Source organism: Eriocheir sinensis, chromosome 30 (genome assembly GCF_024679095.1).
Source record: "Eriocheir sinensis breed Jianghai 21 chromosome 30, ASM2467909v1, whole genome shotgun sequence".
In the NCBI taxonomy this organism is placed as follows: domain Eukaryota; kingdom Metazoa; phylum Arthropoda; class Malacostraca; order Decapoda; family Varunidae; genus Eriocheir; species Eriocheir sinensis.
The window spans coordinates 6,688,042-6,706,054 of record NC_066538.1 but is presented as its reverse complement, the minus strand read 5'-3'; the positions used below and the strand labels follow the sequence as shown (position 1 = coordinate 6,706,054).

The window sequence follows — 18,013 nt, the reverse complement described above, 5'->3', positions numbered from 1 at the left end:
AACAACAACAGCTAACATCAATAACAACATTGACAACAAATTTATATATAATGACAAAAAAATAATAACAAAAAAAAATATTACAACGACACACCAACTCCAGTACCTCTACCCCCCGAATAAATAAAGAAAAAAAAGTATTATCAGTATCGTATAATTACAAGTCGAGCGAGAGGCGGAGAGTAAGGAAACGGAAAACCAATTCAACATCTTAATTAAGTCTTCTGATCAATCGTTACTGATGAAAAAAAGTAAAAGACGCTGAACTGCTAGGTATGTTGCAAAGTGTTAGTTAGTTAGTTAGAGCAACCGATAAAGGATATTGATAAATTTGAAGACTTTCGATATTGCTTATGGCGTCAGAATTTTGTTTCTCTCTGCCCCGCGTCTCGATGGTGAACAAGGAATACGAACCAAAGGAATAAAGAGCAGGACAAGATGTGTTGGTAAGGAACTCACCTTGTGGCTCTAGGGGCGGACGTCAGCGAGTTTGTGCTCTCACGCCTCCACCCCAGCATTCTCTCTCTCTCTCTCTCTCTCTCTCTCTCTCTCTCTCTCTCTCTCTCTCTCTCAACACGTTTTCAGACACAAGAGATCCTGCTTGAAGATCGGCATCGTAAGGAACACGCGTTTCAATGATTAGCGGCAATGTGATGTTCCGCAAGGTTCATTCTGGGCACCACAACTGTTTACCAATAACAAAACTTCAGTATAAACAGTAATAACGTTCTGACCACGATTACAAGCCACATATGGGGACAGGGAAATAATTACTAAAGACCGACATGAGAGTACACTAGCCCACGAGACCAACAGTGATAAAAAAGTGATATGAAGGTAAACTAAGGACAAAACAAGTGGGTAGACACAACTTGAACAGCGGCGGCGGTGATAGTTGTGACGAGCGAGTGAAAACCCACAAGAAAGAAGGGATGAGAAGGGATAATCTTGACTCTGGGGCTTTGTGGCATTATAGGATTAGAGAAATTACTTTGGAGGTCGGCTAAGAGGGATTACGTGACCGAGGGGAGGGGCTAGGGGGGAAGGGGGGAATGGGAGGTAGTGAAGGAGGATGAGGAGGATGAGAAGGAGGAGGAGTAAATAAAACCTCTTGAATCCTCTTTACGTGCCGCCTCTGCTCAATGTAAACAAATGCCAGACGCTTCAAGCAGACTCAAGCACACACACACACACACACACACACACACTGGCCTACTTACACGCTCCGTTCACACACAAAGATGTACCCAGTTCGAATCCAGGTTCAGTTATTTGCGCACAGATCGTTCATGGTAATAATCCTACTGTATATATATAAGAAAGTCAACCTCGAATCCGAACATGAAATAATTTGGAAAGTGACTCACCATAAGATATTCATGGTTATCAGCTGCGTCTATCCTCTCTAATTTTGCCTATTCTCTTATTCTATCGTTCGCTCTGTGGCTCATATTAGGGGACGGTTGTAATATATATAGTAATAAATAAATAAAAATAATGGTTAGTCTGTTAAATACCCAGGACTCGGAAGGGAATGAAGCAGTAAATATATAGGGAAAAGGTAGTTGTTCTGTTATTATAAGAGATGAAACAGGAAGAGAAGGAAGAGTGCGGATACTAAAGAATTAAAACAAAGTGATATTTAGTTACGTGCTTTTTTCTCGTTTTAGGACATTAGCGCAGTTATTTGGGTGAATACAAACGCAGAGATATGAGGCAAGTTATGTAAGCGGAATGTGGTTGTACAGAGAAGTGTGAACTGGACGTGACTATGAGAGAAAGACTATTCGTATCGTTTCAGACTTTAAAATTTGCGGAGGAAAAGTCTACGCGATTTACCCGTCATATTTAAGTTACCCGGCTGATCGCTGACATCTGATCTAGGCTAACTAATTACCGCAGAATTAGAGGCAATCACGTGAACAAAAACGAACACAGACTTTCTTAAAAACGAGTTAAATGTTAATTGGATGGAAGACTTTGATTCTTCCTTCTATGAATCCCAAAACGGTATCTCGGAAGGTTGTTAGAGGAATGTGGTTGAGGAGGAACTATGCTAAACCAGAGGTAAGGTTTTAAAACGAAGCAAAGGGTGTAAATCGCTTTTGTCTTGAAACTATATCGGGGAGGTGGAGGAAGGGAAAGAAGAAGGGAAGGAGAAGGGAGGAAAGAAGGGAAGGAGGAAGCCTATGTGAAGAGATCTTGCGTCAGGGAGAAAGGGGAGGGAGGAGAAGGGAGGAAAGAAGGGAAGGAGGAAGCCTATGTGAAGAGATCTTGCGTCAGGGAGAAAGGGGAGGGAGGAAGGGAACTGGTGTAAGCAAACGCAGTGAGGGAAGAGATGAAATGAATATAACAACAAACAGGAGGTTCAGACATATTGGAGGTATGGTTAGGAATTTACTCTTGCGTTAAGCTAAAGAGAAAAAAAAACATTAATTCCTAGCTGTCTTGAAATTACGGAAATCCACTGAGCAAACGCACGATAAAGATGCAATTTTGCACGGTTTACATCCTACACACACACACATACACATACATACACAGACACACCGACATACACACACACCAAGGGGGGAGGGAAAGGGGGTCAAGGTGAAGGGGCTGGTAACACAATCTCGCAACACTACGTACACTGTAAGAAACACACACGCCGCCCCCCCTGGACCAGGAGGCCCCCCTTTGGGCAATAGTGAATTCCGTGTTTGTGCGTGTGTGCGTGTCGAGATGGTCAGGGAAGACTGTGTTGCGTTTTGAGTGTTGATTGCATGTGTGTGTGTGTGTGTGTGTGTGTAACCTCGGGCAGTGTTGCGTAGGGTGTAGAATAATGATGGTAGTGTTTGTATTGCGAGTTCAAGTGTATGTGTGTTATATGTGCTGAATAATGTGTGTGTGTCGAGGGGGTGCGGCAGGCTGGTCCAGGGGGGGCGGAGGGGGGCGAGAGGCCTATGGGGGGGGCGGTACTCACAGCGGTGATGGCGGACTTAGAAAGTGAAGTAACTCCCTATGGTGGATGCCAACACCACGCATAGCACTGCCACACACACCATGATCATGATCTTCTTCTGCAAGGGTTGCACAGGCATAGCGCTCATTAAAATCATAGATAAATAGGTAATAAAAAATAAAGAGAGAGAAGAGAGGTAGGTAAGTTCAAAACATTCAGGCTTCGGACTCCCTTAGTTAAAAAAAGGTTTAAAAAAGTGACGTTCTTCCAGTGAGGCCCGAGTGAAGCGGAGTAAGAGGTACTAACCGGCTACCTGAGACTGGGACAATGGACCCCATGCGGCAGAGTGGGTCCCCCGAGCGCTGGGCGGGGGGTGGGGGGCAAAGGGGTCGGCAGGTAAGAGCCACAGCGCCCCGCCGTCACCCCCACCCCCACACCTGTGCACTAGAGGGGGGGCGCCTTCAGAGGGAGGGGTGAGGGAGGGGGCGCAGGTGATCTATGGTGTGAAGCGTTGGTCATGCCGTGAGGGGGGGTGCGGGGGGCGGCAGGGAGAGTGTCTGCCCGCCGCCCCCCGGACAGGGTGAGCCGCGGGAGGGTAGCAAGGGAGGGAGGGATGGAGGGAGAGGCTGCTCGAGTGAGTCAAGAAACGCTTCATCCTGTCGTAGGAGGGCGTGATGGACTTGAAATCTGGCAGCAAGGGGCGAAGGGGTGGAAGGGGAGTAGGAGCCCCGCGGGTGCACTCTGGCAGGCTGGTCCTTGTGGCACTGGCCCTGGCACCACCACTGGGCTGGGCCGCGGCACCCACACCACCAACCGGACTGTGACCTTTGTGTGGAATGGTTTGGAGTGGAGTAGAGATGATGCAGGCACCACTCCATTCCCTCCCCTCCACTCCACATGTATGACATTCATGTGGAGTGGTTCAGAGTGGAATAGAGAGGATTCAAACACCACTCCATTCCCTCCCATCCACTCTACATGTGTGACATTCATGTGGAGTGGTTCAGAGTGGAATAAAGAGGTGATACAGGCACCACTCCATTCCCTCCCCTCCACTCCACATGTGTGACATTCATGTGGAGTGGTTCAGAGTGGAATAGAGAGGATTCAAGCACCACTCCATTCCCTCCCATACACTCCACATGTGTGAGGTTGATGTGGAGTGGTTTGGGGTGGAGCAGAGAGGGTCCAGCCATCATTCCACGCCCTTCCATCCACTCCACATCACCAACTGCACTGTGACCTTGACATGGAGTGGTTTGGAGTGGAATAGAGAAGGTTTCAAGCACTATTTCACTCCCTTCCACCCACTCCACATCACCAACCACATTGTGACCTTGATGTGGAGTGGTTTGGAGTGGAGTAGAGAAGGTTTCAAGCACCATTTCACTCCCTTCCACCCACTCCACATCACCAACCACATTGTGACCTTGATGTGGAGTGGTTTGGAGTGGAGTAGAGATGGTTTCAAGCAACATTTCACTCCTTTCCTCGCACTTCACATCACCAACCGCACTGTGACCTTGGTGTGGAGTGGCTTGGAGTGGAGTAGAGATGGTTTCAAGCACCATTTCACTCCCTTCCACCCACTCCACATCACCAACCACATTGTGACCTTGATGTGGAGTGGTTTGGAGTGGAGTAGAGAGAGTTCAAGCACCACTCCACTCCCATCCACTCCACTCCACTTTTTTTTTCTTGGGGTTTCAGTTGCCAAGTTTCAATGTATTTTTATTCTTTGAACTTGACGTGAGCATCATGGGTGACTAATGTATATGATTTTTATTTTACTCCATTTCATAAGTTCCATAGTCACCCACGAAGCTTGCGCCAGAGCTCAGAACAACAATACATGGGCACTCGTCAACTCCACCCCATGAAAATAAAACTCAATTAGTCTTACATGGAGTGGTGGGGAGTGGAGTGAGTTCTAGATACTCCTCCACCCCTTCTACCCACTCCATTGACTGCTGACATGGAGTAGTGTGGAGTATTGTGGAGTAGGGGAGTTCTAGATATCACTCCACCCCTTCTACCCACTCCATTGACTGCTGACATGGAGTAGTGTGGAGTATTGTGGAGTAGGGGAGTTCTAGATATCACTCCACCCCTTCTACCCACTCCATTGACTGCTGACATGGAGTAGTGTGCAGTAGGTGAGCTTTAAATACCACTCCACCCCTTCAATCCACCCCATTTGATCTTGACATGGAGTGCTGTGGAGTAGGGTGGAGTAGGTGACCTCTAACTACCACACTACCCCTTCAATCCACCCCATTTGATCTTGACATGGAGTGCTGTGGAGTAGGGTGGAGTAGGTGAGCTCTAACTACCACTCTACCCCTTCAATCCACTCCACTGACTGCTGATATGGAGTGCTGTGGAGTAGGGTGGAATAGATGAGCTCAAACTACCACTCTACCCCTTCACTCCACCCCATTTGATCTTGACATGGAGTGCTGTGGAGTAGGGTGGAGTAGGTGAGCTCTAAATACCACTCTACCCCTTCACTCCACCCCATTTGATCTTGACATGGAGTGGAATGAAATGAGGTGGAGAGGGTTCAGAGACCACTCCACCTGTTCCACCCACTCCAATAGATTTTAGCATGGAGTGGTCTGGAGTGGGGTGGTTTAGGTTAGTTCCAGGCACCACTCCACTCCCTCAACTCACTCCAATTGGTCAGCGGCGAGTAGTGGGCTTTTTTTTTAAATTTTTTTTTTTTACCCTTTTTGTTGCCCTTGAGCCGTGTCCTTTATGTAAAAAAAAAGAAAAAAAAGAAAAAAAAAGAAATGTGGAGTGGTGTGGAGTGCAAGGGGGGGGGGAGTCCTGGTACTACTCCACCCCTTCATTTCACTCCACCCAGCCTTGACATGGAGTGGAGCGAAATTAGGTGGTGTGGGTGAGATGCATCCACCACTCTACCCCTTTCGATCCACTCCAGTTGGCTTTGATATGGAGTGGTCTGGAGTGGAGTAGAGAGGTTCCACACATTACTCCACCACTTTAACCCACTCCAACCAGCCTTGACATGAAGTGGAGTGAAAATAGGTGGTGTGGGTGAGTTGCATCCACCACTCCACCCTTTTCAATCGACTCCAGTTGGCTTTGATATGGAGTGGTCTGGAGTGGGGTAGAGAGGTCCCAGGCTCTACTCCACTCCTTCACTCCAGGGCACAGAGTAGGCTGGGAGGGAGAACACACAATCCAGCCCAGTGTGGTGCTTACCTGGCCTGTCCACCTGTCAACTCGTTAGTCAACCATGTATGCACTAACAAGCCTCTACCATGGCCGTGAAAAATGGTCTATAGGAGCTGAACATTTCCGTTGAGAGAAAAAAAAAATATGGTCTATGAATCCTTATAATCTACTAGGACCAGCATTCAAGTAGCATCCGAGGAACGTGAAATAGGTAGTAAGATTCAATAAGAAGAAAGGCAAGAGAGAAAAAGGATCATAGAAAGGTATTGATAAGAAAACTCGCATGCTATGGATTTGGACACTGCAGGGAATTTTTTTGGCAAACCACTCAGTAGTTGGGCATTCCCTGCAGAGGCTTAGAGACATACTCACTGGGTGTTTGTTACCAGCAGAAAGGGTTGTAGAGTTTTACATAATTAGGTTACAACGAAGCAGTAGAAGATTAGAATAGTTTGAGGTATTTGGCGCCGCTGATACTCAGGACAACACACAGAACCGAGACACACACCATGATCATTATCTTCTTCTGCAGAGCGGGAGTGGGGGACAAGGCACATTAGTACAGGTGGGTTGGGTCCATCAGTCCCAGCTGGCCTACCTCTCACTGGCCTCTACCCTTAAAAAAACCTTCAACTCCACATTTTTAAAGAACATTGAATTAAAACTTGGAGCTCCACATACTGAACTTTAATTAGTAACTAGAGTGAAAGAGCACACAAATAGGTTAATTATTTAGTTAATTGAACTCATCATCAAAGTATTGTTATCAATATGGAAAGTTGTAAAAGGAAATAATAATGAACCTTATCATTTAATGTTACTGAATTAAAGCTACTACTGAGAATGGCAACTACTTAACAAATTGATATACACAGTCATGATACTAATACAGTGTGATCAAATAATACTGTCAATCAGAATGAATTTACAATGAAGGGAATACTTCAATAATGATAGCATGTACTTGTCAAATAACGTTACTCTACGGCTCAAGGCAAAAAACACGAGGAAGACAACATGATGAGTGACGAGCAACACTGACTACTGATGGTGGAGGAGAGAAACTGGTCAGTGGATGGCAATAAACAGTGATAATAATGATAATAATATATAATAGCAATGGATTTATAATAGTAAACATGATTGAAAGAAATGTATATACAGCAATATGTATAGTTAAGTATATATAATAATTTTAATAAGTATAATAATAATAATAAAGTGTTGGTAAAAAATTGAGTCATGCAAGGCAACAGTGAATGAACATGCACCAATCACGGTATATTTCACATGACATCATCAGCTCATCGTAATGGTAATGACAACAGTGATAATAATAATGATAATAATAATGATAATAATAATGATAATAATAACAAAAATGGCTCAGCAGTTTAAAATGCTGATTGTAAGAACTTGATAATTATTGCTTGTGATGATAGTAATAATAATAATAATAATGACAATAATAATAATAATGATAATAAAAATAACTGTAGGAAATAAAATACTGGCATCTCGGTTGACGCTCTCTCACACACATCGATAATTTGTTGTTGATGGAAAATATGGTTAGCATGCAGAAACAAAACAAAACCAACAAGTCATAAAGAAATTAGAAGAAAAATACTAATAACAAAAAAAAAAATAAGTGACAATATAACATGACGATGGTAACGAAATATAAAAAAAAAAGAGAAATCAATAAAAAGTGGCGATGACGAAAGTAAACGGGCGTGTGTGAGAGAGACGGGACCGAGACGACTTTTGAGGAAGGACGGAAGGAAGGAATGAGAGGATCGCTGCCTTCATTATGCTCCTGGAAAGTGCGTTTTTTAGCAGGACAGAGAAAAAAATATCTCCACTTACCTCCTTTGCCGTCAATACAGGTGGAGATGGTGGAGGAGCCCCGACACACTCCACTCCTCCACTACTCCTCCTCCACCTCCTCCTCTCTCTTACTCTATCCTCCTCCTCATCAACAACATCACCACTTTGACCTAATTTTTTTTCCTCCACCTTACACAATATAATGATCCACTCACTATTTTTTTTTCCCTTTTTCGTATTTTCTTCTTCTTATAACGAACCTACAGATTTTTTTCTTCCTCACGACTCCCTTCCCTCCTTACCCTCCCATCCTTGTCTTGTTTTCCCTCCACCACCACTACACACACACACACACACACACACACACACGCACCCCATATTCTTAACCCCAAAACTCCCATCAGACATTCTGACTGAGACCACCACACATTCACATTCCTTGCAGATTTGGTGGCCAGAGGGTTGCAAGTGCTTGTTCTTGTGGAGAGCAGATGAGTCTTCCGATAATGACCATAAATACAGTTAGGTGATCAGTTAATAGGGGCATACACTGAGGGGGGCCGTGTCGCCTCGCCCATATAAATACTGTTCCGATAAATATAGTTTTGAGTTCATTGTTAATTAATTGATATCCATGAACTAATGTAATGTTTGTTCTTATGGCTTCCTTTCAAGATGACCAGTAGTGAGAGTAATGTATGTTTTTTGTAGATTTTTTTTGGTTCATCTATAAATTTTGGAAAAGGGAAGACAAACAGGATATTGGGTATTAAAAAAAAAAAAAATTGATGGTCACAGTCCAAGACAAAACTGCACTCCCAATACTCGTGAAACAAACAAACAAACACACAAACAGGCAGTAATATTCATTCACAAAGGAAAAGACAACCATTCAAAAAAAAAAAAAATAAATAAATAAAAATAAATAAATAAATAAATAAATAAATAAAGTACATGAAATAAACAAACATTCACAAATAAAGAAAAAACATCCATAACCACCAAACAAACACACACAGAAACACAAAGGCACAAAACAAGGACTCATACTCAAAACACAAAAAAATGTGAACAAATAATAAAAAAACGGTGCATTAATAAAAATAGGGTTTATTTTTTATCGGCATTGCTCGGCCCAGCGGTGCCCCTCAACTTATGACGGCGGCAGCACTGGGCCCTATACAGACGTGCCTTACGGTATGCTACACGGGCCGCCCTACAGTGTAATGCTCAGATTTATCGCCACCGTAAAGTTTCGATAATCCAGGAATATTTACAAGTGCATTCTACTATTTCTGCATTCCTGTAACTTTAAGGCAATGATAAATCCCAGCATTGCAACAGTACAATACATAGGTGGGAAAAAGCACTCTGGCGTATTTTACAGAGGCGCTTGAGGGGGGTAAAAGACACCATTACATGTTTAAAAGCACCCTTGTCTGCATTACACTGGCACCAGGGGCGTACTAGGATGCCGTAATGTATACTGTATCTGTGGGATGAAACGGCGCTCTGAGTTTGTATCACAGCGGTGCCACGGGTTACAAAGGCACTCAGTGATGGATTACAGAGGTTGTCTAGGGTGGTACAGAGGTGCAAACATCACTACATGGACTACACAGGCTTCTCAGTGTAGCAGAGGCACAATACCATAAGAGGGAAATAGGTAAACAACTTAAATACAGAGAAACATGCAGAGTACACTTTCTTTTTCTTTTCCTGCCATTCTTGACGTCCATAAATGAAACAATAAATACTTAGGAGATAGAACAAGCTGCAACTACCACTACTCAGGCATAAAAATAACCTGCACAAATAATAATAATAATAATAATAATAATGATAGTAATAATAATAAACCTGAGCTAACTAAAAACCACATGAAGAGCAGCTGTTGGTGTCAGAAAATATTGTTCAAGATTTTTATTTATTTATTTTTTTAACATTAAAGGATGCGGCTCAAGGGAGGGAAAAAAAAAAATAAATAAATAAATAAATAAATAAAAAATAAATAAATAAAATTACTCGCCGCTCCCACAGATAAGGTTTACGTATTTAATATCTTGTTTAATTTTTTTTATTTCAGGACGATAAAATTTGATGTTGGTAATATTTAAAGCATCTGAGGGAAAAAACAACAACTCCCAAGAACATCAAATTTGCTTTTACGTAATTTAAGACCGAGGTATATTTTTGTGTTTTGGTTCGGATGGTCAAATCAGTCTCTTTACACATCACCATCATTCATTTCATAACACTCCCCACATTCTGAATAAATTGACAAAAAACTAAATTACACAAATGCCTTAAAAACACTCATACAATTCACTTTTACATAATTTAAGACTGAGGTATATTTTGATGTTTCGGATCAGAACAATTTTTTTTTTAACCCATGTTTTTGACTCTATGAACAACAGCTGCTCTTCCACTACATGCAGGTGGCGGCCAAGGTGTTAATGACCGCCAGCACACACCTGCCGCCCCCACATCTGTGAGGCTACACCTGATGGGAGGCTTGGCTGAGGGCGGGAGACGGCGCATGAAACCTTCACACTACAGGAACATAACATAACAGTGATATACATGAGTGTGGAGAAAGGAACATACAGTAGACCCTATATTTAGCCGGTTTCTATTTAAGGTTTTCCCTGTGAGGCGCCTCTGAGCTGACTCCTTCACACAAACAAATGAAAAAATGTCCCGGCAGACCCAAATTAACAAATCCCAATGAAATAACACCTTCATTTAGTGTCCTTGGTACCTATCTCACATTAAATGAAGGGTCTACTGTACCATAATAATAATAAGGATGATAATAATAATAATAATAAAATACTAACATAATAATAATACAATATAAAATGGAAAAAGTACAAGCTGGAAGTAATGTTCTGAGCCCACTTGAGGATGCACTCTACCCAATGATTACTACTACCACTACAACTACCACCTACCACTACCAGCTACTACTACCTATACATGCAATAAGTAAGACCACTATACACGTCCACACTGCCACATACACCCAAATTATCTCTTCATTGACCCACAAGGCCTTTTCCATACAAGCACTTTCTTTCTCGTTAATTTTCCGTACATTCCCTTTCTTTCTCTTTACCTTACTCTCCCTCCCTCTTCCTTTCCCTCTCCCTCCGTCTCGTCACCACCACCTCGCCCAAATACACACACAAATACATTCCGTACATTCCCTTTCTTTCTCTGTATTGTAATCTTCCTCTCTCATCACCTCCCTCTTCCTTTCCCTCTCCCTCTCTCTCACCACCACCTTGCTATAGTACACACACAAACATTTTCCTTTTTCTCACTTTTCCGTACTTCCCCTTTCTTTCTCTGTACCTTGATCTCCCTTCCTCATCACCTCCCTCTTCCTTTCCCTCTCCCTCCCTTTCACCACCACCACCTCACCCAAATACACACACAAACACCTTCCTCTTTCTCACTTTTCCGCACACTCCCCTTCCTTACCCTAACCTCCCTTCCCTCTTTTGCCATCACCTCCCTCTCCCTCTTCCCCCTGTCACCACCACCACCTTCCCCAAGTACACACAGGTGGCCTACAATCATTAGGCAGGTGGAAAGGTGTCATTGAGCTTGGTAATAAACTCCACAGGTGTGTTTACTTAGCTGTGTTGTACGGAAAATGAGCTAATCTGTTTTCCTGTATCTGTTGGCCAATTTTAGCTTTGACTTCATGTAAGGTTTTGGATTGGATGATTTCCCTCTTTAGGCCATTCTGCGTGTCAGTGAATCTTAATGTGAGTTCTTTTAGTTTCATTCCATGTCCTCTCGTTACTCCCCATCCCATTAACCCTTTGAATGTGGATTTCCTACAAGAAGACATCACCAAGCTAAAGGAAAATGTAAAGTCCTGCACCTTGAGAGGGGATGGAAGGGAATGGAACAAAAAGTGGCTGCTGCAATTCAATGAAGAAAAATGTAAAGTCCTGCAGCTTGAGAAGGGATATCCAGCACACCAATACCACATGGAAACACTCCACTATCCACCACAGAGGCAGAGAAAGACCTGGGAGTATATGTTACCAGGCTACCAGTGAAGGCGAAATCTGTGCCAATTGCAGCGGATGTGTTAATATGTACAGATCTCTTTTCATCAATCATCTTTCTATCTTTGTCCTGAACACTGCAATCAAGTCAACTCTCTTCTCTCTTCAAAGGATGATAGCCCAAATTTTTCCAGTCTTTCTTCTATGTGTGTATGTTTTCTACCATTACCCAGATCTGTTTAAACATATCTTTTTTGTAAACTTTTTATATGAAATACTCTTTAACACTATTACTATGACAAATGTATTTCTGAATTTGTCTCTAGGTTGGATTGGGTTGGGTTAGAATTAGCTTTTTTTTTACAGCTAAGGAAACAGCAAAAAAAAAAGGCTTGGTTGGGTTATGGGGCTTCTATTTTACTCTAAGGAAGGTAGGTATAATCTGTATAAGGTAGAATGCTCACCATGAGAGTACTACCGTATATGTTTAGTAATAATTTGTTCTCACACCTGCTCATGATTTCGGCTCACCTGTGCAACTCTTTCACCATCACACCCACTCACCCTTCCTCTCGTCACCCCAAATGTTTAAGTCATGATTTCGGCTCACCTGTGCAACCCTTTCACTGTCACACCCACTCACCCCTTCCTCTCACAACCTCTTCCCCCCCATTCACCCTCCCATCCACCACTTACCAACCCAAATTCAACCAAATACTAAGAACCATACTTCCCTTTTCCTTCCTCACATTTGCCTTTCCTCTGCACATGAATTTTTACTCTAAGCTGCATTTAGATAAACAGTATAAAAAAGCTCATCTGAATTTTTTTTTTTATCTTGAATGTTTAACTGAATACACACATGAAGTAGTCTTAAACCAGATAAACTAGATAAACAATGAGAAAAAAGCTTGTATGAATCTTTTTTTATCTTGAACGTTTAACTGAATACGTGCATAAAGTAGTCTTAAACCAGATAAACTAGATAAACAATAAGAAAAAAGCTCGTCTGAATCTTTTTTTTATCTTGAACGTTTAACTGAATACACTCATGAAGTTGTCTTAACCCTATCCGATCCGACATTTCCAAATTTTCGCGCTCGTAACACCTAGCATTGTACTCATTTATCTGAACAACGATAACGCTCATGAACAATAAGTACTGGTACCGAATCAATAGTGTAAAACAATAACGAATAATGAGTGAAAAGAAGCTAATGGAAAGTAAAAAATAAAAAAAGTGTATCGTTTTGATCGAAGTGGCTGAGGGGAGGCCACGTTTGCCCCCCCTCGGATCAGATAGGGTTAAACCAGATAAACCAGAGACAATAAAAAAAACCTCATCTGAATCTTTTTTTATCTTGAATGTTTAACTTAATACACGAATGAAGTTGTCTTAAGGCAGATAAACTAGATAAATAAATAAAAAAAAACTCATCTGAATCTTTTTTTATCTTGTACGTTTAACTGAATACGTGCATAAAGTTGTCTTAAACCAGATAAACTAGATAAACAATATATAAAAAAAACCCTCATCTGAATCTTTTTTTATCTTGAACGTTTAACTGAATAAGTGCATAAAGTTGTCTTAAACTAGATAAACAATATATAAAAAAACCCTCATCTGAATCTTTTTTTATCTTGAACGTTTAACTGAATACACGCACAGAGTTGCCTTAAACCATCACGAGGAGAAAAAAACAAAGCAGTGAGACTAATCATAAACACGAGTACTCAAGGATCAAGATAATTGGAAAGAAAACACGTATCTTATTTTTTTCACTCTTGTAATCTTGATGGCTGCTTATGGTAGTATTAAAATTGCTTCTAGTCTATGTACAGCACTGGAAGAGCTGGAACACTGCACCAAAACCTACTCAACACTCGGCCTCGCACCCTGACCCTCCCTTCTCACCCTTGTGCCTCTCCTCTCACCCTAAACTTGCATCTCTAACACCCTGTAGATGAAGCATAACCACTTCTTGCACCCTCACCCTACTTGCACCTTTCACCCTAACACCCTACACAGGAAGTACAGCCATATCTACACATTCCTTGGGGCCTCAAACACCCTATATATAGCACGTAACTCTATCTTGTATCCTCATTCTCCCTCACCCTTTGCTCTTATCCTTGTGTTTCCCTCTCCATTTCAATTTGCCTTTCACCCTAACACCAATCGCAGGAAGTACAATTGTATTTACAGTTTGCTCAGGGCTTCCTCACAGCCTACGACACCCTAAACAACCTCCTACGTGGCCTACGCAGAACTGCACGAGTCATCTACCAAACAGTTTTTTGCCTGGTCGCCATTTCTCACAGCCTACGGAACAAAAAAATCATCTTTGCCAACACGAGTTTACTACTGCACGGCCTCAAGGAGTTTACATTCATTCATCTGGGTCTCAAATATCGTTTCTGTCAGTCCTGTCGTCATTATTATTATATATTATCATTGTTATTATTATTATTATTATTATTATCATTATTATTATTATGGCGCCTAAATCCCTTTTCTCTCTTGTACGAAAACGTATCATCCTCGCCAACTCAGATTTACTATACATATTCGGGTTTACATTCAGACATTTGCATCTCAAGTACAGTTTCCGACAATCTTACCATTATTAACATGGGTTCAAAAATTCTTAAATCTCTCTCTATTATGCCTCAACAGGAACTTCATGTGACGGTGTGGGTGTTTCTTTGTGTGCTTCTGTTACTGGTGGTGGTGTGTGGTTCTCGAGGCAGTGGTGTGGTGGTGGTGGTTGTGCCTGGTCCTCAGTGGTGGTGGTTAAGGTTACTGAGTGGTGGTTGTGGTGTGGGCCTCATGTGATTCAATTGAGAAACAAGTTAGTGTTTAAATGTGGATGATATTGCCTGCACGAACAAATATTATGCTACCCCCCTCTCTCTCTCTCTCTCCACCCCTAGCTTCACGTCTACCTCAAAATAATCAACTAAGGAAGAAACGACCCACCGAGGAATGAATGAAAAGAGGAGGAAAACGTATACCTATGAATGCTTCCCTTAAAATAATGTCTTGTAAAATCACGACTTACACGTCAACTTGAAAAACATGAAAGGTAAAAGATCAACGAAGAGATGACAAAAGTGTCGGACTAATATCGTGTGTATGAATTATTCTGAACGACTTTCCAGACCTATTTTTTTTTCATTTTCCTGCAATATATACATTCAAAATCTGTGCTTCTTAGTGGAGGAGACCGAGACAGTAAGCTGCAGACATGAGTACTGATCCACCTTACGCTAAACTCACTGAGGTGGCAACCCTTTTCTGAGCCGCAAGTTACATGGGGTAGAAGAGTTGCGGATGAGGAAAAATGAGGGATGTTGGAGATGATCTGCCCGGGAGGAGAGTGAGTTAAGAGTAAAAGGCAAAGTTGGGGGCATACACCATGACTGTGCATGGTGTCACAACTCATCTCTGTCACCTCGGCCCTTGAGCCTGCAGTGGGACAGAACCAGCGCTGTCCCCAATATAGATGGTACACAATCTGATCACAAATGCTTTGATATATATTATGAAATGGTTTGTGTAAGGGGTGATTTTTTCTCATTTTTCTCGCTTGGAGGGACCATTAAGAAACGTGATCCCCGCTGCTACCGGGTTAAAGTAAGGTAGATCAATAGGATTCATGTTTGTAACTTGACGTATTATAAAATCAACACCTTCACTCACAAGCAAATGAAGCTGGAATAGAACAAAAAACTATCCCCAAAATTGTTCTGATATGTATCAATCCAGGTTTTATTGTGCTTCTTCATGTGCACTATAGCATGGCACCTAAAATAAGAATCTACACCTATGTACAACGTATGATACAAACCCCTCTGCCCTGGCTGTCCTATAGCCCTCAATATGACATGATGTGTGCCTGATTATGATGCACCAAAATGAAAGAATCAACCGTTGAGATAAATAAAAAAGATTATGTACAACAGAATGATGATAAAAACGAACACTTAGTCATGAATAAATGGCTAAAGAACTGGATATGCAAGAGGAATAGAAGTTTGCGAGATGAAGTAAGAGAGATGAAGGTTCTGCTGGTGGAGGGAAGAGAAAGAACAGAACTGTGTAGCTGAACTCATAATGATTTCTTTGGTCTTCTGCAGTGTGTGTGTGTGTGTGTATTTACCTAGTTGTAGTCTACAGGGCCCGAGCTAAACTCTAATAGTCCCGTCTCCATATTTACATTCATCCAGCCTCTCCTTCATTTGGTGGACACTGCTCGCCTCCACCACCTCTTCCCGTAAGCTGTTCCAGGTGTTAATACCTCCATGTGGAAAACTATGTGTGTGTGTGTGTGTGTGTGTGTGTGTGTGCGTGTGTGTAAAAAATTCAAAACTGACAAAAAATCTAAATCCTCACATTCAACCAAGATGAATAACAAGCATCAAGGACTAATTATTGGAAAGCTGTGTGCGTAATGTCGAGGAAATCCCACGTGCTTAGGGTAACAAGTGACTATCAATGCCTCACTAAGAAAACACGAAACAAAAAACGAAAAACTAAATAGGAAAACAAAGACCCTGAATTATTTTAAGTTCACAACCTTACTGAATATAAATACAGTAACTAATGAAAGCAGTGGTACATAATTAAGTATATGTGTATGGACTTGATATGAAACAAGGCGGAGAAAAACTACTAAGTCCTTTCTCGGCAGTGCAGATGTGGCGGTGGTATCACAGGACATTCAGGGCTGTGTGTGTGTTGTATTTCATTACTTATAAAAAGGGTGAGTTTGCCTATAAGCACGCATCTCTCAAACTGGTCGTACTCATATCCTTTAACCTCTATTCAGGAGCAGTAAGTAGTGGGCTTATTTTTTTGTATATTTTTCTTTACGCCCTTGAACAGTCTCCTTAGCTGTAAAAAAAAAAAAAAGAGAGAGAGAGAGAGAGAGAGAGAGAGAGAGAGAGAGAGAGAGAGAGAGAGAGAGAGAAATACTATGGAAATGTGAGCGGAAGGATTAAATCTAACTCACTACATTTTTTTGGCTGTTGTTTAACGTTCTTATTTTTCCTTATGGGGTTGGGGGGGTAATGAGTCTCTTCCACTATTGACGATTGATGAAAACTGAAATTAACTGTGTAAATCAAAAATGATCACAAATTCAATGCAGAAGTCTCCCAAAAAGTGTGATAAACTGGTGGGTACATGACTTCATTCTTAAGCCTCAGACCCACAACCCCAAACAGTGACCCTAGAGGAACATGGGTAAAAGCTGCCACACACAAAAAACGAGGATACACGTAATCAAAGGTCCACAATACTTGAATTTTGCTCGTGGAAATCGATTTTTCATTAAATTTAGTTAACTTTTACCTAATGTTTGTGTAGCTTCAGATCTTGTGCTTGGTTGGATATATTTTTGCAGGTGCTATACATAGACTTGATTTAACCCGGCAGCAGCGACGGGTCAAATTTGTGCCATGATATAAACCCCCCAAAATAGATGATACATAATCTGATCACAAATGCTTTGATATATATTATGAAATGGTTTGTGTGAGGGGTGATTTTTTCTAATTTTTCTTGCTTAGAGGGACCATTAAGAAACATGATCCCCGCTGCTACCGGGTTAAGAAGCTTACAGATGTGTACGTCAAAACAGGAAACTAGAGGCACAGGACAGACTCAAATGGAAATGCTTTAGGTGCCGATGTCCCACAGGTTAAACTGCACTAATATTATGCTTTACTGTTGTTCCTGACAGATTAACTTTCCGGTGGTTCTGCTGATATGAGTACTGGAGCGGCGCGTACAAATTGGCAAATAAACCCTTTGTGTGTGTGTGTGTGTGTGTTCGTTTAAATGAAGCCTCAGGTCACTCCAGCGCTGTTACTGGCGGCTGGGGGAGGGGGGGTTGGGGCAGGGGAGGAGGAGGGGTTCTTGTTGATGATGAAGTAGATAACAAGGATCAGGATGAGGACAGCCACCACCCCGACCCCTATACCAGCACACAGGAGCTTTTTCTGC

At 41.9% G+C, this 18,013-nt stretch overlaps 1 protein-coding gene across 7 annotated transcripts in view; it reads right to left on the bottom strand.

Moving 5' to 3' along the window:
* The window catches only part of LOC127005523 (syntaxin-1A-like), a 140,480-nt gene that overhangs the window by 5,287 nt on the left and 117,180 nt on the right, over window positions 1–18,013 (bottom strand). For 2 of the 7 annotated variants that reach the window (XM_050874443.1, XM_050874442.1), the window contains exon 9: window positions 2,966–3,062. In XM_050874443.1, coding sequence (XP_050730400.1) covers window positions 2,982–3,062 — 81 coding nt within the window. In that variant the 3' untranslated portion in view covers window positions 2,966–2,981. Of the gene's footprint in view, window positions 1–2,965; window positions 3,063–6,517; window positions 6,672–10,889; window positions 18,010–18,013 lie in introns of those variants that run through there. The other 5 variants (XM_050874441.1, XM_050874440.1, XR_007758635.1 and 2 more) reach the window with 4 other exon arrangements.